Here is a 25,927-nt window from a genome sequence, read left to right as displayed (position 1 = left end):
ACACACACACACACACACACACACACACACACACCATGTTAATGTTTTAGTTGATATTTTCACACATTTGAATAATAAAAGTGAGCATGAGTCAGCATTCTTTTCTTTTTTTTTTGCATCTGAGAGCTCTCAGAAACTAAACTAAGAGACTGTGACATTTCACTTTTGAGTTCTCTTGGCAGAGTGCTTCCTTCAATCAATCTCAGTTCATTTGTGAGGTTTTTTTTTTGTTTGTTTGTTTTGTTTTTTTTAGCTTGAACTGGTGAAATAAATGCCTAAGCCTGGTATATATCTTTCAGGCTGAAAAATATAGAAAATATAAGTTGGGTGCACAGTAATGCCTTGATTGACACAAAACCTCCTTGTGACTCACTGTGCTGGGCATGTATCATGTACTGTCATGGTTGTCAGATTTGCTAATGTTAAAAAAAAAAAAAAAACTGGGAACAGCTCATGAAACATTATAAGTCTAAACAGAATCAGTGACGGACCAATCTGTATTATCATTATTATTATTATTATCTCTGTATTGAATTTGTTTTCACATCAGGATCATGCAGAAATTGTTAGTTTATAAATACATGTACAAAAACAGTAATACTACATGCAAAATCAGTGTGTGAATACGTGAATCCGCAAATGCCTGATTCTTAAATTATATCCAAAATGGTTTGTAAAAGGGCTGAACAATTAACTGAAATATGAAAGTTACAATATGGGCAAGTGCCATATCCAAATTGCAGGAGCTGCATTTTTTGATAGGTAAAATAGAAAAGGTAAAAAGGTCAAATATGTGACAAAGTACCATTATAAATGAAGTGTTGTGATGCTATAGATATGCCCTGGCCTACAAACAGACCCCAACAAAAATAACATTCTCATCATATCAAGAGGTTTTTCAGTGGGGATCAAAATTATGATGTAAAAGCTGGTATTCCAAATAAAATCGTGAATCATAGCACAACTGAAATTGCTGTCAAAATGATTTTTTTACAGAATTGTTCAGCCCTAGTTTGTAGATCTGTCCGTAGCGGGTCTTCACAAAGCGAGAACTTGTATAGTTTAATAAGGCTTGGAGCCAGAGTGAGAGACAAGACTAGACTGGTTTGAGTACCAGGATGAGGACATTGAACAAGCCCTGCCTGTGTGACCTTTTTCGGTCAATCATGCCACAACACTACCATGGAGCAATGCCTGAGCTACTAAGCAGCATAATCTACCACTGAAAATTGCAAAAGCCAAACTATCGACAGCTCCTCGTAAAGCTTCTAACTTTCCAGCCTCACTCTCGCTGATATATGGTATGGCCGGTGATGCTTCTTGTTCCCTTTCTTTTGGCTCTAAAGCACTTATAATTAGCTGCTTTCCACTTCTGCTGGCAAAGTGACACAAACAGACTGATTAATAATGATTTGATTTGATGATTTGAATAAATGTCTTTGGAGGTTCAAATGACTTTCTCTCCCCTTTTCCTTTTTTAGCACTGTCCTGTTTTCTCTTACTTGGTAATTCCTTGAATACTGTTGATCATGACAGCCACAAACGGAAACAACTACTTCTTATTTCTAAGTTGCTATGGATGAGTTTGTGCTGAATATGGGCTGAGGTGAATTTAGTACCTCCAGTCTGTGAGACCAAAACAAACACCACACCATGGTCAGTGTGTGAGCAAGTGTGTGTGAGGAAAATCTACATAGTCAAACCACCCCGAGTTACTGTCAAGCTTGCAATGCACGTGTCTGCCTGGCAGGGGCAGCACCGTGCAGTCGGTCTGTCAGACAGGTATTCTTAATACAAATCAAAGGTAGGCGTTTTCAAATGCCTTGTGTTGGACCCAAATGAGGGTGCTGTGAAAATTAAAATATTTCTTCAAAGTCTGCAGAGGAATTTTCAATGAAAAGTTAATAGTTGTTATGATGCCAAAGCCTTCCACAGTTCACAACAACAAAATTCTAATTGATAGAGTGGTCATCCTCATTGAAAACTACACTTCTGAGTAATCAATTGGTTGGCGCACTAGTTGATGTGCACAATGTTTGATAATGTTACCATGTAAGTCAGTGTTGCTTTGATGCATGAGACTCAGAAAGCAAATGTGTTTCCCTGGCAACAGAATGATTTGGATGAACATTCCAGCAGCAGATGTGATTAACATTCGGATCTGTCCACATGATGACATTACAAACATTTTCTAGAGACCAAACTAGTTGCACCAAAGGAAATTACCATTATACACTTGATAGTCTTTTCTATCCATTCAGGTTCAGGTGCCTGCTAAGACAGGCCCAGTAAAACACTGAGGGATAGCAGATTAGTAGCCTAACAACAGGATACCTCAACACTCTTTATCGAGTAGCTTGTGAACTCAAACAGAGGAGGCATGAAGACAATTTTGAAACCTACTCTGTATACAAGGTCTGCCAGCAGAGAGAGTGAGGTTTTTTTTTTTTTCATTATATCCCAGCTGCAGTGCCACCCCAGGCCAGCAGTGGCAGTGTGCTCTACCTGTCTCCCTCTCTGATCCTCCTGAAGCTGGCGTCGCAGGGCCTCTATCCTGGCACAGTGGTTGGCATAGAACTCACACAGACACTGGCAAGGGCAAGGGGGCAAATGGCAAGGATAAGAGATAGATAAAGGGATAGACAATATAAAAGTGAGGGATTATTAATCAAATAAAAAACAGAATTTAGAAGGGAAGAAATGAAGGACAGGTATTAGGGAGAAACAAGAACCAATTCAACAGAAAGTAAGAAGACAGGAGGCTGACAGGCAAGTAGAGGAACAAAAAGCAGATGAAGAGCGAAGGAGGGGAGGTGTGAAGTGGGCAGGGGGGAAAGAGGAGGCCAGTGCAGTCATAGCAGCAGGACAGAAGGGTGCGAGAGAGGAAAGGGTTTAGAGAAGAGCGGAGGGCAGTACAGTCAAACATAGCTCACATCTCAGCAGTCTATGCCTCTGTTTTTCAAATACTGGTTGAGGGCCCAAAAGTAAGTCTGGGTGAGATCAGAAAGGGTCTCCATATTACTGGTATCCAAGTCTACTGATTCTAACAGGTGTTCTCCACTCACTGCAATGTGGCCAAGACTGAATGAAACCTGAAAACAGCTGTATTGGAAAATAATTTTAAGCTTGTCGACATTTCCTCTCCTCTTTGTCAAAACAGATCAGAAACAGCATATGCCCTCTTTTGACATGTCCATGTTCTGGTGGAGGAAATTAGGAGAAAAGAAGAAAAAGGAGGAGAAGGAGGTCTAGAAGCATAAACAGACTGCTGAGATCCAACCCGGGAGAGGAAAGAGCAGAACCCTCATCCCTCCCTCCCTCCCCTCCTCCGTCCTCTCCCCAATGGAGAATTGCTGGTGAAAGCTCGATGGATCTGCTGCCTGAGAAACCACACTGTCTGAAAACACACCTAGCTCTCTCCAAAGCACAGACATCAACATTAATACACACAAATAACACACTGATACAACTTCAGAGCAGACGGTCAAATATTCAGTCACATACCAGGCATGTAACCAAACATATACACAGTCACAGAGAGAGTTCTGTTGGTTTGACAATGGAGGGGAGCCCAAGAGGTAAACACAGGCCTTGTTTGGATGCACAATCTTTCTCTAGCTAGCAAACTTTTTCACCCCATACATTTTGACATGAAATAGCTGTGAACACACTGATGACAGTAATTAAGGTTCTGTTACTAAATGGGGAACATTAACTAATATCATTAGTTATGCCTGTGTTTACCCTGCTATTTCATGTCAAAATGGCTGCTGTGAAAAAGTCCATATGGTTATCCAGTTAACAACAGGGTAAATTAGTTTAATCTACAGTTAGCAATGTAGCAAAATAAAAGAAATGAACAAAAATTACTGCTTACTTAGAACAAGGATATAGTTAGTGATCTAGGTAGCTAACAAAGTACTAAGTCAGTTAAAGGAATACTCCAATGTTTTTGGCAAAATACCCCTGTTCCCACTTGCCTAGACTAAGACAAAATGTTCAAAACCATTTTCACCTCTGAACGTCCTGTGGTTCTGTTCCTATGGGTAGCTTCATGTTAGTTTTGCGCAAAGACGTGAAGTCTATGGGATTCATTAGCCTTGCTCCGTCAAAGTATAAAAATAAACCTTACAGCAACTCTGAAGCTGTCTTATTTACACAATGGATCATGTGTATTTGAAATACACATCTTAACCGCTGTAACCGCTGAACATGTGTCCTTCCGTCTAACACAGATATCCGCACAACACTGAAGGTATACAAAGATCCACCACAAATTAACTTCTCCCAAAATGACTCTCTCTCTTTTTTTTTTTTTAATTCAAGATGTGTATTTCAAATATACATGATCCATCATGTCTCAGTCTGGGTATGTCGGAAGGGGTATTTTGCCCAAAAGGTTGGTGTATTCCTTTAATTAAGTAGGGTAGGTGATTAGCTCATATTGATCAGTAACCAGCCACAGGCCTGGCAATTTTTTTGCCCAGTAATCAAATGCTATGTGACTCCAAAAATCCTTCGATGGGCATTATGCACGATATGTACTTGATTTTTTCCGAAACATAAAATCACTCTGCCCCATTAAATTCATGCAGTGCCTCATGTATTTTTCTTTCAACTCAAAAATCCAAGCAAGCAAACAAAAATATTTATAATGACATTATAATTTAAGTTTTTCCAACAACTATTATGCATCAGGTCCCTTTAATACATTTCAGCTGAACTTTTATGTGTACGAAGTAAAAATATGACTATAATATGTGGTTAACTTGAGGACAGCATTAGAATCCAGTTTCTGAAGACTCAGATAGAAATTAATTAGCACCTCAAGTTATGAGAAATTGCCAGATCTGCAGTTTCAAAGGGTATCTTCATTATCACTGTGAATGTGCTTTTCTATAGACCTGAAAAAAATTATTCCAAATCATAATATATTTTAAAATAATTGGTAGCATGACAAAATGTGCAAAAAGTCTAGAATAAGTACATTTCTTGTACTTTCACTTTCTTCTTCTTCTTCTTGTACTTACTATATTCATGTGTCATGTTAAGCATTTTATCATTAATCTTCTTAGCTTCAACTTATATATATACTTCACCTTAGAATACTGGTTAAAACTTCTTAAAAATATATTATAAGTATTGATAGAAAATTATATAGTATAATAGTAAACTATTAAAAGTAAATATTAATAAGTATTTATTTACTTTTAGCTGTGTGATGAAGGCACCTGTTCCTTAGCAGCTAAAACTGATCTTTCTACAGCTTCTGGTCATTCTCTTTCAAGTTAGTTTGCTACTTAGTTGATTAAGTTAGTTATCTAGTTAAGTGATCAGTTATTTGCATTCATATTTCGCTGTACTGGGAAGGTATGCAGTTCCAATAATCTGGTGTCTGTGCACAGCATCTGGTTTCAGTGTGTTTCGGTGGTTGACTAGTTGTTTACCTTGAGCTGAGTGTTGAAAGCATCTATCTCCAGCAGTTTGGACCTCGTCTCTCGCTCCACCGCGTCTAGCTGCTCCCTGAGCTGCTGTCTGCTGATCTCCTTCTGCTCCACAGCCTTCTGCAGAGAGGACAGACTGTCACCTGCACACACACACACACACACACACACACACACACACACACATTGATAGAGGTGAGGTTAATTAATCAAGACAAGTCTGGGTGTGATTCAGTGGAAAGGCAACATAGTGGTAATCTGTGAAGTTAGTTAACCATTACTTTATTTCTCTGGGATTTTATTCTTAAATATGCACTTATGATGACAAGTTTTCATGCATAAAGTATGCAATAATTTATAATAACTCAAATCCAATCAAGAGCCCTCTATCATCATAGCAATACTGACTATATGTTTACACAGTGTGTGTGTGTGTGTTCACAGAATGCGTAGTACTCACGATGTAGGCTGTTCTGTTGAACTTGTTTGAGCTGGTCGTTGAGACACTGTTTATCAGGAATTAGCCTGCCCAGCCACTGCTGGGAGTCCTGGAAACAACAAAAACAACCAAAATACACAACTATGTATAATACAGATGGTTATGAATGAAATTTTTATTTCACACTTATTTTAACTTTCAACTGTGATGTGTTACAAAGTCCTATTTCAAATAAATGTTTAAGAAGGAATGTGTGTTTAGTGTGTAACTACACATAGTTACATTCATTGTTCCCACTTGATGATGGAAGTGACAACTCAGGTGCCTGTCTCTGGCCTGTATAGCAGTTTATGAGTTTACTACCTTTAACATGTTCTTGTTTTGCATACCTGCAGCTGCTGCTGCAGCAGAGTGATTTCAGCAATGCGGGCCTCTCTGGTCTGGTTGGTTTGCTCCACCTCTCTCCGCTGAGCTGACAGACGAAACCGAACATCCTGGAGTTTACCCTCCAACTGGGACTTCTTGTCATTCTGGAGAGAGGGAGGAAGGAGAAAAGGAAGGAAGGAGAAAAGAAAAGAGGAGAAATCGGCATGCTAAGTGATACATTACGACGGATGAAATCAAATGTCCTGTAATATACCATGTGACCTTTGGCTTTTGGCTACAGTGCTCCCACGCAACTCCAGTTTCAAACTTCTATACTTTACGCAGACTGCCCTAAGCTCTGCTGGTTGGTGTGTTTAGAGCATGAGGGCATTTTGTGTATGTTTATTGTCTCTCTGTGTTTTTACATTTACATATGCGTCTATACTTGTTTGATTACCAGAGCTTCCAGTTCAAACTCCATGGTTATCGTCCTGGGTTTGAGCAGCACTATGCTCTCCTGCTCTCTGTTTCTCTGACTACACTTGGTTACATTCATTGTTCCCACTTGACGATGAAACTGACGCCTCACACTGGTGCCTGTCTCTCTGGCTTGTGTAGAAGATTATGGGTTTATTACCTTTAGCATGTGCTTGTTTTGCATACCTGTCTATGTTTATTGTCTCTCTGTGTTTCTACATTTACATATGCATGCATGTTTGTTTGATTACCAGAGCTTCCAGTTCAAACTCCAGGGTTTTCTTCCTGGCTTTGAGCAGCACTATGCTCTCCTGCTCTCTGTTTCTCTGAGTCAGCAGCTCCTGGCGACGCTGACGCTCCCACTCCAACTGACGCTGACGCTCCAACTCCCGTTTAGCAGCCTGGACACACACACACACACAAATCCATCAATAAACAATGATAATTTCCCCACAATACACTACTGAACCTAAAAGCTAAAACTAGCTAAAATTGCATGTAAGTGTAAAAAGATAAAGTTTGAAATATCAAGAGGGTTGTGGCAAGAACTGTGAAGCTTTCTTATTGTTTGCATAAGATGTTAAAGGATTGCAGCTAAAACTGAGATTGATGACATTTCAATGAAAAGGCATCTGATGTTCTGTCTTTGCCTCACTACTCCATACCTCTCTCCTCTCTATTTCTTTGCGTCTCTCCTCCTCCCTCTGCCTCTCCAACTCCCTCTGTTTTTCCAGTTGTTTTTCTAGCTCCTGTTGTCGTCTCCTCTCCTGCTCCAGACGCTCACGCTCCTGAAACACATCAAGATTCAGAAATTAATAAACAAAACAAAATACTTTTTTTTGGGATAACGTGTCCTCCACTCTATCTAATTTACTTAATGTGCATATCCCCTGTTGTCCCAAACTGCTGATCCTGAATGACACTACGTCATTAGATCTGCCATCTGCTAAAATTAGTATTTTATTTGCTGGTCTTAGGGAGGGTGGAGGGTGGACCTGGGTGCCAGGAATGGGGTGGGGTTATACTGTTTATTGTTTTAGTACTGATATTTTGTTATGCTTTGTTTGTGATGATTTCTTTTTCGCAAATAAAATAAAAAACATTTAATTCCCATTCATTTCTATTCCCTCCAAGTATACAACACATGTAATAAACATTAATAACTTGGTACTAACATTCCACAGATATAGGAGACTGCAGCCCTTACAGAGATCGCATTGTGGCTATTATTTTTATGGCCTCATATACAAGCCACCGGCCATGATCGTGTCAAATGCTGAATGCAAATTGTGTGAACATGAGAAATTTATATCTGAGATTGGTCTGTTCCTCTCTCCCCAATGCAGTGAGCCACTCCTGTATAGTTTTATTGCACTTTAATGCTTTAGTATGTCTCTTTGCATGTGTCTCGTACAATATGACATGCAGTCTACCTTCCTCTCCTGCTCCTCTCTCTCCAGTGCGGCCAGCCTCTCCTGCTCTTTCCTCTGCTGCTCCAGCAGGGCCTGGCGCCTCTTCTCCAACTCCAGATTCCCTCGCTCAAAGTTCTCCCTCTTCTTATCCTCAAAAGTCACTGTGAGGCCAGGAAGGAAGAAAAAAAAGTTCAGTGTTTCCTCTTTGTGGAAACCAAGTGCACCTCGCCCAACCCACTTTTTCAATTTTTCTGCATAACATGTTGGTGAGGCAGCACGGTTTCTACAAAAAAGTGAAATAGTGTGAGTGCATCCAACAATCACAGAGTAGGTTGTTGGAGCCACAGAGCTAACATGGGGCTAACATGGCCACAACTATAAAGCGTAATGCCTGAACTCAGTTAACAGCTCAGGGCAAACTAGTCCTGGACAGACCAATAGCATGATGTGGCTGGCAGGTGTTAAGCCAGCTGGACCACCTGGAAGTTTCTTCTCCTGGCTGGCTTCTGTTTCCTCCTCTGTCTCCTCCTGGACACTCTTCTGGTCTGACTGAACACTGTCGCTACGCACACGCCTAAAGAATGTAAGCGCACACACACGCACACACACACACACACACACACACACACACACACACACACACACACACACACACACACACACACACACACACATATTAATAACCACCAGAACCTATCAGAACTTAACTGCAGAAATCAGATGTAAATCAGATGTGCAAACAGTCTTGAGTTCAAATATGTACTCTGTATTATGTATGGTCAGTGAGTTATTTACCTGAATGTAGGTGGGAGGTATTCTGGTGGTAACACAGGGGGCAGCGGTAGACCAGACATAGCCATGTCTATGAGGTGCATGGCCAGGATAAACTCCTCAGCTGTCAGCTTGCCATCCTGATCAATATCCGACAGACTCCTAAAGGAACAGAAGAAGAAATACATTCTTCATGAAGAGAAGAGACATCTTGAAATGTAACCTAATTATCATAGAAACAAATGTTCACAAATGATTGGAAGCACATTTTTGTTACATTTTTGTTGTTTTTGTTACAATGTGCTACCCATTGCACCTTTTTCCAAATGGATTTTGCAGGAATAACATCTCAGATGTGTGGTGTATCAAAAAACAATCTCACTGGTATGTTCAAAAAAACAATCGACCTACCACCCACCTACAGAGCAGAAAGGTCCCAGTACGATAATACGATGTGGTTAAAGTGCAGATTCTCGGTTTCAGTTTTATGTTTATGCATCCACAGGATTTAAATATGATGTCTTAATATAGTGTCAGGGTTTCAGGCTTGCTGCACAGATATTACAAAAAACATTCACAATAAATGAAATATATGACTCATATGTACACAGGATGCATCTGAATTTCACAGTTTCCTTTCACTTGTGCTCTCCTGTTTTATGAAAGACTGAATGACTGAATTTCAAAGAACATTTCAGCGTACTGACCATATAGAAGCCAGCTGGGTCTGAGGAAGACTGGACTGCATCAGGATGGTGCGAGCCTGGGGACCTGGAACATTTGCACATGCACACACAGAGACAAACCAACAAACACGTTAAAAGTAAAATATAGAGTGAAATTAAAGATATCGTATTACTGCTGAGGATAAGTGTGTGCGTGTGTGTGTACCAGTGAGGTGTCCACTCATCATTTTGTCATGGGAGTTGAAAAGCTGTCTGTACTTCAGCCTGGAGGACTGAGGAACCGCCCAATCAGAGTGAGTGGGGGGAGTCTGGGCACTGGGGAATGACGTGATATGATGCAAATAGTCGAGGAACATTGGAAAAAATCAGAGGTAAACAGTGGTAAGTGAAAACTACGAAAATGATGTGGTATTTTTTTTTTTTTTTAAATCACAAAATGTTTTATTATGACATAATATCTGAAATAACACAGAACTGATGTGACGTACCTGGCAGAGTCAAAGGAGGGCCCCTTCTGCAGTTTGGTCGAGGACCGGCTAAATGATGATGACTTGTTGATAGAGGAAGCTATGAGAGACAGAGGGGGGATGATTTACTCTAAAGCTGTGGTGGGACAGTCAGCTAAACTCAAGTGGTATTTATACTGCTTTTTAGAAGTGGTTCAATCAGTCACTACATTCAAACTCAACAAAACCATCGTAGTTTAGTTGTTTAACTGGAGTTATTTGCATCACTAGCTGTGATTAAGAAAAAAAAAATCACAACATTTTACTCATTACTCTCACATTTTACTCTACCAAAACAACATAGATGTATCAGTATGTAGTTAGTAATTTTTTTTACTGACTTATCACTGATTAGTCATCTTTTATTGATACTTAGAGATCGACACATGCTGAAAAGTACTGTGGCAAAGAGTTCATACACATTTTCCAAATCAGCATTCCCAGACCTTAACCTCCTGACTTTGATGAGTGTTTAGTATGTGCTGATAGTAGCTAGTCCAACATGCTTGTCGTCTAGGCTATGTCACACTATAGGGGTAGATTTGACCTAAGAACTATATCATGTGTGCATCAGGATTTAACAACAGTGTTTTCCCATTGTCCAGATCCTGCACCCTGATGAAGGTTCTTGAAGCTGAAACATGTTGGTCAACAGCCAGGTTTTTAAATCATACTTGGCCATGTAATAATAAGGGCTTGACAAATATTTTTTCAACACAACAGTGTGCCTTGGATGTTTACGTTTTCTGGTCATATTCTACATAGGAAGTTTATATAAAAGAAGACAAAAAAGGAGATAAACTTATATATTTTTTCCTTGTCCAATTCCTTGACTGTACATTTACAGACATGCTTAAGAACTGAGATGCAACTTGAGGGAAAATGTCTCTAAAACAACACTTTCAAGTCTAAAATGTCAAGTAACACAAAAGGCTGTTTTTTTTGTTTTTTTTTTCATTTCCTTCCCTGGTGTAGGTGTGGCTGGCTGTTACCTGGGTGGGAGAAGCCTGTGATTGGCTGGATCATGCCTGTGGGTGGAGCTCCGTTGGCAATGGGCGGGGGGAGGGGAGGTGGCGCAGAGGACACAAGTGGAGGAGATACGCCGACGGGGAGAGGGGGCAGGGGAAGGGGGGGCACGCCTGGCAGAGCCGCTGGTATGGGAGCCATGGGGGGCATGCCTGCAGGAAACAGATAGGCAGCATGATCAGAATGGGTACTATCAATAAATTATTCTTTTGATATGCAGCATCTGCTGAAAGTGGCGCATGGCATGAGGGAGAGTGTAAGGAGAGGATGATTGATTTTCCTGTATCAGTGAGTTTGACATTATCTGTTTATGCTGGTAAATGAGGTGCAGGCGCCAGTGATGCACTCCTTAAGGAGAGAGCTGGACATTATTACATTACATTATTACATTATGCATTAACTTCATCAGAGCAGCGGACACAGGAGGTACAACTGAGAGAGCAAGGACTATCTTTATGAGATTAACAACATTTAAAGTATGTTGTTACTGTTAGGGTATAGTTCATTATCACTCATTTAGACCAGTAGGCCATAAGTAGAAGACCTACAGACAAGGAGCCAGTCAATACATTATCAATTCATGCAGATAAAGTCACCACATGCATGGAAATACGGCAACCGTGATCAAATGAAAGCAAGGATCATATTTACCAGTGTTCTTGCATTAATACTGTGTGTACAAAATACACATGTAAAAGCTTATTTTTCTGTGCTACAGACATAACACAAAAAATGGTGTGTCTGTCTCTTATAGTATTGTCACTATTCCAAAATTATGGACTTAGATACCTTAACTAAATATTTTGATACCGACTGTGAAACAAAACCATGGCAAAAACCTAAAACATCAGGAATAGTCACGGAATAATATATTAGAGGACAAAGCATGGCACTTAAAATTCTTTTTAAAAAAAAAAACAAATTATTATGATTACTATTATTGTTATTATTATCATCGATAAAACAGAAAATATTTTGAGACTGTTTTATCTTAAAAAAACAATTCACAGCTGCTGAGCTTTACATATTGTATGTTTTGACAAAAATAAAATCATCTTGTTACAGCTGCTGAGCTTAATAGCTATGTTTAAAAAAAAAAATTGGTCCAGTATTTCAACAAAATTTCATATTGATCTATTCAGAACCTTTTGACATTACCTCCTCTGTGAAGGTAAGTATGGTAGTTCAATGGAGGACTGTTTGCCAGTTGTTTCTATATCAAAAAATGTCAGACTTGCTAAATAATGAACACAAAATGTGTACCAGTTTCAGGATGAAGTTGTGCTACCTTCCCCGGGTCTACAGCCACAAAAACTATATAGTTGAAAAGGGTAAGCCTGTCTATACACACTCCTTTTTCATCCTTGTCTCTACTACAAGCGCTGAGATATTAATGGAAAAGGATATGTAATGTCGATCCATTGCTGGAGTATTAACCCGTTGAGCTATCAGAGCACTTGTTCTTTTAATTTCAAGTCTTGTTTCCCACACAAAGCTGCAACATCATCTCAGACTAGCCAGCATGGAAATGTCTCTCTCTCTTTCCACTTTTGAGATGGTGGACAGAGAGAAAGCGAGAGCAAGAGAGTGTGAGCAAGAGAGAGTGAGAGAGTGAGAGAGTGAGAGAGAGAGTGAGAGAGAGAGAGAGAGAGTGAGAGAGAGAGAGAGAGAGAGAGAGATTTCCATGTTGGCTAGTCTGCTATGTCAACAAGCTGTGGATGGTGGGCAAGAACACTTGAACTTAGAGCCATGCCTCTCTTTCAGTCTCAATGAAAGCTGAGGCATGCATGAGAGAGCGGAATAAAAAACGTTGGCACGCCCACTATGCTGAAAGTGAGTGATCAGAGCGCAGCGCACACACACCCTGCCCTACTGTCATGCACTGACACAACTCATAGGAAATATTAAAACAATGTCATTCTTAAAAAATCTAAACTAATAAAATTGGGTCTAGTGCCGTTTTTAACTGCAAAGTATTGCAGTACCTTTCTAGTAATGGTATACCATGCAACACTAGTCTCTTACCAAATCCAGTCTGTGGTGGCATGGGCAGTGGAGACTGTTTCATGCTGGGGGGCAGGCTGGGGGGCAGAGGGTGACCCTGGAGCTTCAGTTTGATGAGCTTCATAGCGATGGAGAACTCATGGATATCCATTCGACCATCGCTGTTCATATCAGCTAGAGCCCTGGAGGCACAGAAAGAGACACAAAAACACAACACACATGTCAAAATGACATTTTAACTTAGGTGTAACATTTGTAGTGTTTTCTTGCACATTCATGAATCACAACCTCTTTAGCACCATGCTTTCTCACACTGAAATGTTCAGGAGGGAAACTGGTCTTATTTTTAGTATGTATTCATACTGGACAAAAAAAAATCAATATGACTGGGAAATTATTTAATCCTTAGGACAACAACTTGTGTTAATAGGTGCTCCGCCTAAGCAGTCTGTAATCTCATGTGATGTCAGTGATTTTTAAAACAATTACAATTACAATGAGTTGATTGCTGCGGTAATTTTTGTCTGTGAACTGGCGCTATCTTCCTCATCATGCGACTCACCAGATTTGTGCCAGGATGGGAGGGGGCAGTCCTGACTGAAGGAAGAAGTTCCTGGCCTGGTCCCCTAGGAAACACACAGGAACAGGATATGAGGTCACAGACAAGACACAAAAAGGAAGTTTCTTTTATATGATGGAGAAAGTCAAATGAAAAAAACAAATCCCTAACAAATAAAAAAAATTGCATTATGGGTTTTGGAAGGGCAAACTTCAATCTCCAAAATGTTTTCTTTATAAATACACTGACAATTAAAATATCAAAAGTGGTATGCCAGACTTCAGTACACTATTCTTTGCTCTGCACTCACATTGGAATTTATTGCTCATACTGTGATTCACTGACTGGTTGTGACTCACGTATACTCACAGTATTGTGTGTATGTAACATCCCTAGGGCAATTATCTTGCATGAACAGAACAATTAATTCCTTTAAAACCCATGACTTCCAATGAGTTCTTTAAGCTGAGCTTAAGGTGAGACACTTGGAGAACTGGGGGACAACAATCAAAATGTGACAGCAAAGCAAGCAGCTGTGGAAAGAGTGCCAGGAATCTGCAGATCTCAGTTGTCATGCTCCTTTTCAAAAAAGGAATTGTTATGATGATATCAAAAATCTAATTTTGTTACGCCCAATTTGAATTTTAATGTAAAGGTTTGAAATTAAATGTGAAGATTACTGAATTAAACTTTTGGCCATAGTGCCAAAATTGGTTTTCCCAATACAAATTCAGTTTTCCTAATTCAGATTCAGTTTCCTGAGACACACATCCCAGCACAAGGGCCTTTTGTTCCCTGAGTGACAACAGGAAGGCGGTTGCCTCCTCCAAGGCTGCCCAGTGGGCTAAAACTCTTTTCTTAGACAAGCACAAGCCGTGTGGCATTGTGCCTTGTTTGTCTTGTGATCTGGCCTCAAACTCCCTACATGTGTCTGACAGTGTGCACACTTAAGTGTATGTTACCTGTGATATAGCCCGCAGGAGTCGGGGTGAGGCTGTGGAACTGCTGGTCATGTTTGGCTCTCTCATCCACTGAGATCAGAAACACATCTGATACTGGACCTAACAAACACAAAGTAAAACACACACACACATATGACCAGAGATTAAAATCCCCAATCCCAAAGGCAAAGGCACAACTAAAGAGACAGAGAGAGAGGGGGAAAGAGAAAGGAGGTGTGAGAAAAATGTGTTAGTCATGAGTTTTAGTTCCTAAAAGAGGATTCCTGTGTAAGTGACACATAAGACAATGTGGCCAGTGAAGAAAGGGTGGAAGGATAAAAGGAGGAAGGACACAGGAGAACTGAGAGACATCAAGTTCACCAACGAGAGAGGAAACTCAGATGACAGATATGCATATTAACAATTCTGATAGCAATCAGAAATAATGGATTCCTCACTGGCCGATGAGATAAGCCTGTCATTAAATCTAATATGCAGCCACACTGGAAAGCCATTCTGGGAACGTGAGGGGAAAAATTGCTGATGAAGCAGGAGCAGACAAGAGAGGTTGAGGGAGAGTGAATACAGACAAAAAATGTAAATTTTACTCCACAAAAATCACAAACTATGTCCCAAAATGCACAGAGCATCATAAATTTTTTATATGTAACAATGTAAGAGTATCCAAGAGTCGATTTTTCCAGTCTCTGCTTAGTTGTTCCATAATATGCAGGGGGCTCAGTAGCATTCCTGCGGAGATTTCAGTTCATCTCAACTTTGTTATTTCACCTTGCATAAGAGCACAGTGAAATTATTAACTTTAAGTTTTTGTGGTAGCCCTTCTTCGGTACTCAGTGGCTTCCATAGATTTCCATTTTGTCGGTATGACTAAATTCTTTTGTGACATCATCCATGAGGACACTTACAAATCTTCTGCACCACACAGTTTGATTTATAATGGTATTTTACATGACAAAGTTACATTTTTGTAATAGGATTTACAGAAAGGAGTGACAGAAAAAGGTGTATTCCCTCACATGTGGACAAATCCATTCTCCCTATGTGCTTTCCAAGTGTGTGATTCTATTCTTAGACATCAATGGGCCTTTGAGCTTGTCTTCATCCTAAAGAGCATCCATATCCTGTACATCAGCCCTGATGTTTCTCATACTTTCCTCCCTTCGTGTCCCATAAATCTGAAAGCCAGGGAGGTGTGGTTCAGCTCTTTGTAAGGCATAGAGCCAAGTATGCAATATTTTCTATCTCACACTTCCTATCAATGCCAATTCATAACATACAATTCTTGGAATATACCATAATCACCTCTTTTAGTCTCACACTGGCTCTCTGGCGATGGTGTTTAGATGGGGTCAGATAACATTTCCATCTGCTTCGGAAAACATCTCCCAATGTGAAATGTGTTCCAATAGAAACTGCCATAGTTTTCAATTTGGTCTTGATTGTTTGACATTCTCTGCATCTACCGCCATGTCCGGAAGTGTGATGTTTTTCGAAAATATCACTGAGCAGTCAGAGATTAGTGACAATTGAGCATTGTGAATTTAATGCCACAATGTCAATTTGTAGGGCATGGCACTCCTTCTTCTTGTAGTGACGTGACTTGTTGCTGCTGCTCCTTTGAAGTGAGTATTTTCAGCATTTAGCTTAGGAAAATATCTTAGGCAGATTTAAGAATGTAGTAATAATCTCTCTCTCTCCCTCTCCCTCTCCCTCTCTCTCTCTTTCTCTCTCTCCCCCTCTGATGCACACACACACCACACACACACACACACACACACACACACACACACACACACACACACACACACACACACACACACACACACACACACACACACACACACACACGGGTTCTAACCTGTAAATGTTGTAGGGAACTGCGCCATAGTTCTGTCAGTCTTCTGCAGCTACACAATACCTGAAACAACAAAATAAGGAAAAACAGATTACTGTTAGCACTTCTAGCCCACTCAAAGGTTTTGCAGCCTCTGGAAGTGAACTGTTTTGTTGCGCTTCCTTGCAGCTAACATAAGCTTGAGAGTCAGGCCTCAGAGATGACAGCATTTTGTGGTTTGTAGTATCAGATGTGTTTCAAATGATGTTGTCAATGACGTAAATTTATTGAGAAAAACAACACACGGCACTGACTTTACTTGATCAGAGGCCATGATATAAAATCTTGTGGCCATGACCAGTTGGTAATGAGATGTGTTCAATTCTCCAGAACTGCCACATTCTGCAAACCCACTGCCAAAGCCAAGAAACAAACTTTTTGGAGTAAAGGTTACAATGTCTGACAACTCCCAAAATTCATGTGTTGCTTTCACTGTTTCACAACCCCATCAGATGTTCTACCACAAAATAAGGAATCCAAATAGTACTTCATCACCGGCCAACGTTGCTGATACAGTGAACAAACTCAGTTACTGAAAGTCTTTTCCAATATGTGGCTGCTGTTAATTTCCCACTCTTCCATCTCTCTGTGTTGAGATCATGAATTCCCTGAGATGTAATCTATGGCTGCACACATGGAAACACAAACAGAGACATATTAACACAATACTTCATCTATGTTGGATGTAGTAAGTTTTTCAATTCAGTTGTTTTACATTACAGGAAACGGTGATTGAAGAATCTGCACAAGCCAACTGCCAGCATCTGTTAGTGAGACAGTGATGGCCCACAATAAACTAAATCATGTGTTAGCCATCATTATGCACGTCAACAGAGAACCAAACCTTTATTTATGCAGGGCAGGTTAACGGAGTATACCTACTCTTTTTCAAAAACACTCAGCTTCACACTCACACATTTACATAGTTTCTCACTTGGGAGCGGACCACAGTCAACACCAGACCTCGACTGTGAGCCAGTGAAAAGCTCCACTGCAGCCAGCCTCTAACAGGGCAGCTTTCCTTTCAGGCCATGCACTCTGGAAAGTTAGGGACGTGTTTTGAAGGAGTTACATGGTCAAAAGGCAAAAGACTGAAAAACTCCAAAATCTGGAATTAAGGGTTTTAACATGCTCTGCACATAAATAAAAGGGAGGAAATGAAAAACAGATTGACTGAAAACAGATCTGAAAGGACAATTAAAGGTGAACTGGAAAATGATTAAGGTCAGACACCCACATACACCATACATCAGCTCAAGTCCATTATACGTATAATTACAGTTCATTACATTTATTCGCTAGTTTTGCAGCTTACCTGTATTGGTGTGTTTTCGTGAATTTTAATGATTTTTTAGAATGACAATTCTTTAAAAATCTTTATTTTGTTATCTTAATCAATATATCTACACTTGGAGCCAACTCTGACTCCATATGTCTAAGAAACAAAGAACTAATCCTGCAGTCATGTTGAAATCTTTGTGGGAGTGGGAGAGTAAGTGCTATGCAGTGTCAGCACATTGCTCAAAGATGTTCAAGGTTGTTCAGTTCAAGTGCATTAGAAAAAAAATGTTTACCACATTTTGTAGACAAAAAAATCGACTGGCAAATGAGCAGATTTTACAAGGTTACTGGTAACACCAGGATTTTAGCATGACATGCATTCTCCATTTTTACTGAGATTTTACCGCAATGTACACAGTGCATGACATCACAGCATGATGGGATCCAACTTATTAGTGGCACAAGCAGACACCTTCACCCTCCAATGCAAAGGTTGCATGCAGGGTCACATATAAATGTATGACACCCACGTATACTTCCACTTTGACATCAAGGCTTCATCATAAGATTAAAAAAATACAATGTTGATTTCCTCATGTACACTACACACACAACATTTCTAAGGCTACACACAGCATCAAACAAATACAGAATACGGAATCCAAGAAACTCAAAAATCTACAATACCCCAGGCTTATATCCTAATTATTAAAATGTTAAATCAATACATCATTCTAACTTCAAAAACTTAAAGCTCCACACTCACTTATTAACACAGTCGTACAATTACTTACACATAAACACACACTCAAAGTTAGAGGTATGTTAATCAGATTCAGGCCTGCCTCTACTGTATTACTACAGCCAGCAGACAGCCCATAATCTGACATGCAGTGCAGCAGACAAGGACTTAGCAAGGGTGTGTGACTGGACAGTTGGGCTGCTGACTTGAGTCATCGCTCCCTGGTCTTCTTTTAGAGCATTGTGCTGACACAAAACACACACACACACACACACACACACACACACACACACACACACACACACACACACACACTTTTCCCTCTACCACAAGACCCTGTGTACACGCTCCCACTCTTCTCCTTGGCCTATTGAAGTGTGTGTGTGCATGCATGTATCTATCTATGTGTCCCATTATCAACAGAGTGGGAGGACAGTTTAACTAGGTCAGAGGAACAAAGCCCACCCTACATACACACACACACACACACACACACACACACACACACACACACACTGACACTGAGAAAGTAGAGAGAGAGAGAGTGTGTAGTTGGAGTGGAGCCTGTTCCTTCTGACAAGGGATGAGAACAATCAAACAGCTAGTCAGTCCACCGCTTTTTATAGCACTGCTGCTCCCGACCTCAACAAGTGAGGACTGGTCCACACCATGCATGTTTACCATGCAGACCTCAGGTGGCACCAAGTTAACCACGCACATTAAAATACATTTCTTGGTCTTCTTACAAAACAAATGTGTTGCAGGTTGTTGGGAGAACAGAATCCAAACCAGCCACAGGAAATGATCCCAAAACCATTTTATGGGAATGGGGAGACGGATGCTGACATCTGATAGCCAACAGTTACTCATGCTTGGAAAGCTTGATGAATGATGTGATGCTCATATTCATTACAACAAAAAGCACAGACAACTGTACCTTCATTAGGTACAGTTACAGGGACAGGAATCTGATTTGTTTTGGCCTCCTCCCTCTGACAAATCTTTACTCTAGAAGGATGACAGGTTATCAATAAGCCAACAAACGAGCTACAAGTGATCTGACTATTTTTTTGGAGCCTTGGTGTGTTTGGACAACACAATCCATGCAAAAATGCCACAAAGTACTTTTCCAGATGGCTCAGACCAAAGAAAACAATCTGTTCATGGGATTGCACTCTTAGTCGCACCAGCATCAAATACCTAGGAGTAGGCACCAATATTTATGAAGCACCAAATTCTTTTACGAAGTCATGTGACTAACTGAAGTAGCTGGCTGGGCCTGCGTGTCTATCATGACATTCGGCTGTTTCTCAACCTCAGTAGAGCCGTGAAGACCTGGTGCTGCATCAACAGGAATTCCTATGTATAAACCCTAATTCCTCTCAAGAGATGATAGATAGATAGATACTTTATTCATCCTGAAGGAAATTCGCTTATCTTATCACAAAATATGTTGTTTTATCATAAAGCTTGTCTTTGTAACATATTTAAAATAACAGAAGTCAACATAACATATAAGTCCTGCACTAAAAATTTCATTCAGACCTCCAAAAGGGAGTCAACTTACACAAAGTATAAACTTATACTTTTTCCTTTATTCCTGTTATAATACATCTATTTCCTTTGTCATCTGTGTGTATGTCCTGTATGTGTTCTCTGTCTGTACATGTGGGATTAGTCTGTATAATTAGAGCGTTAGTATGTATCTGGAGTGTTGGTCCATTATCAAAGCTTGTGACAGATGTCTGTCTAAGCCCCTCGCACGTACACACACACATGCATGCGTGCGCGCACTCACACACACAGACACACAGACACACACACAAACATCAGGCTCTAAAGACTTCAAAACATACAGATTAGGGTTCAGACTCTCGTTGTCTCTGTCCCCCTCCCCCCTCTTCCTGACGCCCTCCTCTTCTGGTTTCTCAGCTGTGCAGTTTTGGTGCTGTTTCTGATTGCATTTGAGATGATGGTGTGTGATTTTTGATGCATGATCCAACAAATGTCACAGTGCCGGGTACTTTTAAAGGACAATTTCTCCCATGGCTCCACTTACACTGTTAGATAACCACAGTTTGTGATACTCAGTGAATTTCAGGAGTTGTTTTGTAGAGAAGTGGACACATATTACCTTTTTGTTCTACCCACTTTTCATCAATCTGCCTTGCCTACTCCTACTTCAGTCAGTGATTTCCCAGGTTTCCAGAACAACTTTATTCAACCCCAGGAGAAAAGGTGTGAAGTCTTGCTTTCAATCAAAGCTGGCTGTTTGGTAATAAAATTACAGTTACAGTGGCTGGTCCACTGGTTTATAAAAACTGTGGAGTGGGTATGACTGTACCAAAACTCCACTGTTTTGAGCTATTTGCATGGAGAAATTAATATCTCTGGCTCTTCTATGGTTTTCTCCCTGCATAATTGTTCAGTTTCACTGCAAAATGGTGAATCTAGAAAGAAGCTCTTGCACTTGGATTCACTGATATCAAAATCTGATGTCTACCATCGATGTTTTGAATGCTGAAGAAATTTCTGCTATCAAACATTACAACTGCATTGGAAATATTGACAAAATGTTGCGTTGTCTGTTTGGATAGCTACCCATGGGAATTAAAAAACTCCTATCTAACAAAATGAGCCCAGAAATGCAAGGCATATCACAAACAGCTGGTTTCTAACAGTGTTCAAGTGTTTTAGGTAGATTTTTCCTCAAAGTCTGACCTTCAGATCACTGCTGGTGCATGAATGCATGTAAAAGCTAGTCTTTTTTTTAATCCATTACACTTTGAATAAATTGAAAGTTCATTTTGTCCTTGATGTAAAAGACTTGATGGCCATTATTAACTTCTTTAACTTTTAATAACATGGGCTCGCTTTGTTGTTTACAAGGGAGAAAGTAACTAAGTAAGTACCCTTAGGTACTGGAGCTTTATTTGACTATTTCCAGCTTGTAAGACTTCATACTCCACTACATTTCAGAGGGAACTTATTGCATATTTATTTAGGCTACTCCATTCATCTGACAGCTATATGTACATTGCAGAGTGCGGGTTAACATGTAAATCATATGATAAACCCATAAAATATATATGCATTGAATATACCAAATATACCAAAAGAAGTGGATGGAGTGGTTAAACCTAGCATCAGCATTTAAATACTTATTACACGTTAATGCCTCTATGATTTTACACTGAAATAAACTATTCTTCAGAGCAAGTACTTTTACTTCTAACATTCCTATACTTTTATTTGAGTAAAATTTGGAATTCATTTCTTTCTCCTTTAATGGAGAATTTTCCATTATAGTATTGCTGCTTTTTACCTCATCAACGGATTTGAGTACCTTTCACACCACTGACACTGTTTGCGTCCTCTATGGGTGGATAAACAATGGTGGTGGTGTTATTAATAACTGCAGCCTCTTCACATCAGCACTCTCATGCTCTACTGACTCCTACACACATCACACACATTTGCATTTAACACACACCCTCTGTCTCACACACACTCATTAACTCCACAGTCTCCCCCTTTCTCACTCACACACAAAACACACCCTCTAACACCAGTCCTTTATCTCTGTATCTTGACCAACCCTCTGCACACAAACACACACATTCTATTACACTGCTGTAAAGTGGTGAGGCCTGAGAGGTGACAGGACCCCCCAGACACACACACATGCATGCATACACACGTGCGCGCACACACACACACACACACACACACACACACACACACACACACACACACACACACGTGCACGCATGCACACACGTGCACGCATGCACACACACACACACACACACACAGTCCATTTTCTGCAGTCTCTTTATCAGCCTCCATAGCTACCTAATGCCTGCACTATTACAATGTAAAAACACACCAGAATACCTTGTATTGTATTGTACTGCTTAAGTGCAGCACTGGGAATGACTAAGGTCTCAAACTCAATTGCATGAAATCCCGTACATATGTTAGGTTTAGTTAGTCTGATCTTAAAAGTCTTCTTCTTTTCGATAACAAGCTATAGCTGGCAGGAATCAGCGGACTCGGGAACAGATTACTCAGGAACACTGCATCTGACTCCAACCCCCATCCAAACACTTGGAAAAGCAACCTCACCGTGACAAAAATGACAGTACAATATAAATTCATCATCTCACCTTGTTATTCAACTCATGCCAGGTTTACACCTTGCTATTTAACCACACTTATTAACAGGTATTGGAAATTATACTGGGCAACATTGGGTCTGAGACTGAACCAGGGGCCCAGATCTAAATGCAGCTCCACCCATTCACAAATAAGTGAATGACCAAGCAGGTTGCCAAGAAAAGTGATCCTGAAAACTGATTTCTGTAGTAGTAAGGGGAAAAAAACGGTTCACTTAAGTATGCGATTCTTTTTTTTTTTTTTTTTTTTAACAATTTCTTATTGATTTTTTTTATTACTGAATCCATTTTAATAGTACATGAAGATATCAGTATTACATAAAACTAGACAACCAAGGGGCCTAGATATAGCTCCAAAGTTAGGTGAAATTTTAGTGAAGGAAAAACTGGCAAAGGGGTCCTTTCACCTCTCAACCTCAAGGTATCTTAATGAAAATGGGTTCTCTGGGCAGTCACGGCTCTCCCCTTTGCAGACATCTGCATAGTCTGGGCCACAACTGATGCAGTCCAAATGTGTTCTTTTGGCCTGTTGTAAGATGGTGTATTTCTGCATAATGGGGCCTAAACAGTCTTGGGTGTGATTGGAAAGCTGAGACTCCTGTTGAGTCCCATTTTATTCAGATATGATGACGTTAGCCCCCATAGTAGCCATTTCATTGTAGTGAGACCATTTTCTGAAACTTGAAGTGAGTGTATAAACTTATTGTGACCTCTAGGATAATCATGGCTTTATGGATCTTAACATCCACAAACTAGATGATAATTAAAAAAAAAACAAAAATCGCAATCAATCGTAATATGAAAACGCAATACTTGCAAAATCACAATACTGACGAATTGCAATACATACGGAATCGGCACCCAAGTATGGTGATAGTATTGAATCAGGAGATAAACATAACTCTCAAGCCCTTGAGATTGGTTTTAACTTCGCACTCTGACTAGCAGACCAACTGTGTTTGGGATGTTTGTAATTATATTCTATCCAGGTGATGGAAAAGTTAGTTTGATGTGGGGGTCATCACGATGTATGGCTTTGAACAGGGAAATAGGAGGAGGGTGTTAACTGCGACTGATCAAACTATGTTTACTCGTGAAGGTTAATACTTTCATGCCACAGGTACTGTAACTCATCTGAGTCTTCTGAGTGTGTAAGCATGGCATTTTCAAGAGACGTCAGTATCGGTGCGTCCCCAGAAACGCACCTGGAGCGCGCTAACTCATTCCAATCACATTACGCCATCCCATTGCAGGATGAGTAAGCTATCAGTTTATGGTGTGTTTATAGCAATGCAAGGGGTGTTTTGCAACTGTATCCTGTGCTCGGCTTCTCTGAAATATTCGTTCTGCATCATTTCCGTGGACTAACCTTGTAGCTAGGTGCCTGTGTTCAACCAAAGGCACTGGGACAGATGATAGGCATACAGATGTTGGCTCTGACAGCTAACGGGGCGCCAATTAGGTTGTTAGGTCACTAATATTGATATTCGCACATGGTAAACACTAAGATAACCGATGAAACCTAAATTCAAAGCCGCTGTGTGTTCTAACAGTGTTATCAGCACTGTTGTTCCTCAAACTACCCAGCCACCTCAGTCAGGATTAACCTTAGCTATCCGAATAACAGCAGTGTTAACGTTGGGTCGGCGGCAGTGCTGATGCAGTGATTTAACCCCACCGGCTAGTAGAGCCTGTATTCTACCGTCTTCTACTATCATTCCATCCAGCCTGCTATGCTCTAACGATTAAATACGAATACTGCTCGCTACCAGAGTGAAAGCCCAAAACACACCCTGCCTCCTGCTAGCCGCTCAGGACACATAACCAACTAGCTGTGCTAATGCCATGGTTACAGCACATTAATGCAACTAGCAAGCTAGCTAACCAGTGAGAAGCTAACGTCAGCTCGTTAGCCCGCTCAGGGACATTCTTTCACATCACACATTGTATTCTGCTCTTACCTCATAGTTCAATTTCCATCCTCAGATATTTGATAAAGTAGGGTGCTTTGCGCTAATGTGACCATATAACGTTGTATCCTCTCCCAACTTGTGTCCTTTTTATCACCAAAACCCGTTCCTGTGAATCTCTTGTGGTTCCGAAATCCCGACCGAGGAAGAGTTGGAAAATGGGGTAACTGCTATTAACGCATCGCGAGATGTCGTAACAGCTATAATGACGTTACGGTAGTATCGCGAGATTCTGTAGTCGTGAAATTTGTATGGATCAGGACTTAAAGGACGCCGTGGGGACACTCGCGTTTTTGGTTTTGTTTTGTTTAGTTTAGTTTGTTTTGTTTAAATTGAATGTATTTCTTTATGAATTATCTTTTTGTTAGGTTTGTTTCTTTTTTTCTGCATTTTTCTCTTTTACACTACTTTATATTTCGTTGTCTTAATGCTTCATATATATTTGAATGGACGAGGTTTTTATGGTGTTTAATGGATGGGTGCATTGAAAATAATATCTTAAAATGACAAACAGGTTCATATCAAAATTAAGGCTACTCCCTGACTGACTGTAAGCTAAAAGCACAAGTTTGAGCATGTTTGCTCAAGTAAAATGTCCAAGTAAATCGAGGTAAGGTAACAACTGAGAATAAAACACCTGTTAGAGAGTAATCCGTTTAAATATCACAATAATACTTAACCCTAAAATGGTATAAACAGAAAAGATGGAAGTAAAAAAAAATCAAATGAAGATGCAACTTATAGGTCTACATGAAGACTTTGTGGATTTCATTTCTGCAATAGGAGGCCTAGCATACCGAGTACGAAACGAAACTGAAGATGGCATATAGTCGATTGCATGCATGTTTGCAAGCTGTATGGAGTTTTTAAGTTTTTTTTTTTGTTTGTTTGTTTGTTTGTTTGTTTGTTTGTTTTTCTTTATCATGAGGAGAGCAGAGTGAAACTTCCCTTATAATCTGTCATGGGAATAGGAGAGAAAAGTGTGAGGGAGAATGTGAATGGTGATTGATATGACACCATCTACACCTATTTCCATTGGTGCAGATTCTCAGAGGACATACTGAGAGAATGATCATTTTCAACTATCCCAAAGCCTGCAGGTTTGAGTGATTACAAAAAAAGTTTAATATGTTTGTATGAAGCCTTGAAGATGAAGACTAGATGAAGACGAGGATATCAATTTACAGTGAGATCCATTACTGTACATAAT

At 40.1% G+C, this 25,927-nt stretch overlaps 1 protein-coding gene across 3 annotated transcripts in view; it reads right to left on the bottom strand.

The window, feature by feature from the left end:
* itsn1 (intersectin 1 (SH3 domain protein)) overlaps positions 1 to 24,873 on the bottom strand; it is a 50,903-nt gene extending 26,030 nt beyond the window's left edge. For all 3 annotated transcript variants that reach the window (XM_030070256.1, XM_030070257.1, XM_030070258.1), the window contains exons 1-17: positions 24,709 to 24,873; positions 16,511 to 16,570; positions 14,653 to 14,751; positions 13,694 to 13,757; positions 13,153 to 13,313; positions 11,094 to 11,279; positions 10,084 to 10,162; positions 9,801 to 9,910; positions 9,617 to 9,680; positions 8,934 to 9,071; positions 8,618 to 8,712; positions 8,160 to 8,299; positions 7,392 to 7,514; positions 6,978 to 7,127; positions 6,273 to 6,413; positions 5,905 to 5,992; positions 5,448 to 5,587 (exon numbers count right to left, since the gene is read on the bottom strand). In XM_030070256.1, coding sequence (XP_029926116.1) covers positions 5,448 to 5,587; positions 5,905 to 5,992; positions 6,273 to 6,413; positions 6,978 to 7,127; positions 7,392 to 7,514; positions 8,160 to 8,299; positions 8,618 to 8,712; positions 8,934 to 9,071; positions 9,617 to 9,680; positions 9,801 to 9,910; positions 10,084 to 10,162; positions 11,094 to 11,279; positions 13,153 to 13,313; positions 13,694 to 13,757; positions 14,653 to 14,751; positions 16,511 to 16,538 — 1,806 coding nt within the window. In that variant the 5' untranslated portion in view covers positions 16,539 to 16,570; positions 24,709 to 24,873. The remainder of the gene's footprint in view (positions 1 to 5,447; positions 5,588 to 5,904; positions 5,993 to 6,272; positions 6,414 to 6,977; positions 7,128 to 7,391; positions 7,515 to 8,159; positions 8,300 to 8,617; positions 8,713 to 8,933; positions 9,072 to 9,616; positions 9,681 to 9,800; positions 9,911 to 10,083; positions 10,163 to 11,093; positions 11,280 to 13,152; positions 13,314 to 13,693; positions 13,758 to 14,652; positions 14,752 to 16,510; positions 16,571 to 24,708) is intronic.
* Positions 24,874 to 25,927: the final 1,054 nt, after the last annotated feature.

This window comes from Myripristis murdjan, chromosome 15, assembly GCF_902150065.1.
Source record: "Myripristis murdjan chromosome 15, fMyrMur1.1, whole genome shotgun sequence".
NCBI classification, from domain to species: domain Eukaryota; kingdom Metazoa; phylum Chordata; class Actinopteri; order Holocentriformes; family Holocentridae; genus Myripristis; species Myripristis murdjan.
The sequence above is the reverse complement of the archived record's forward strand: the minus strand, read 5'-3'. Positions and strand labels throughout refer to the sequence as shown.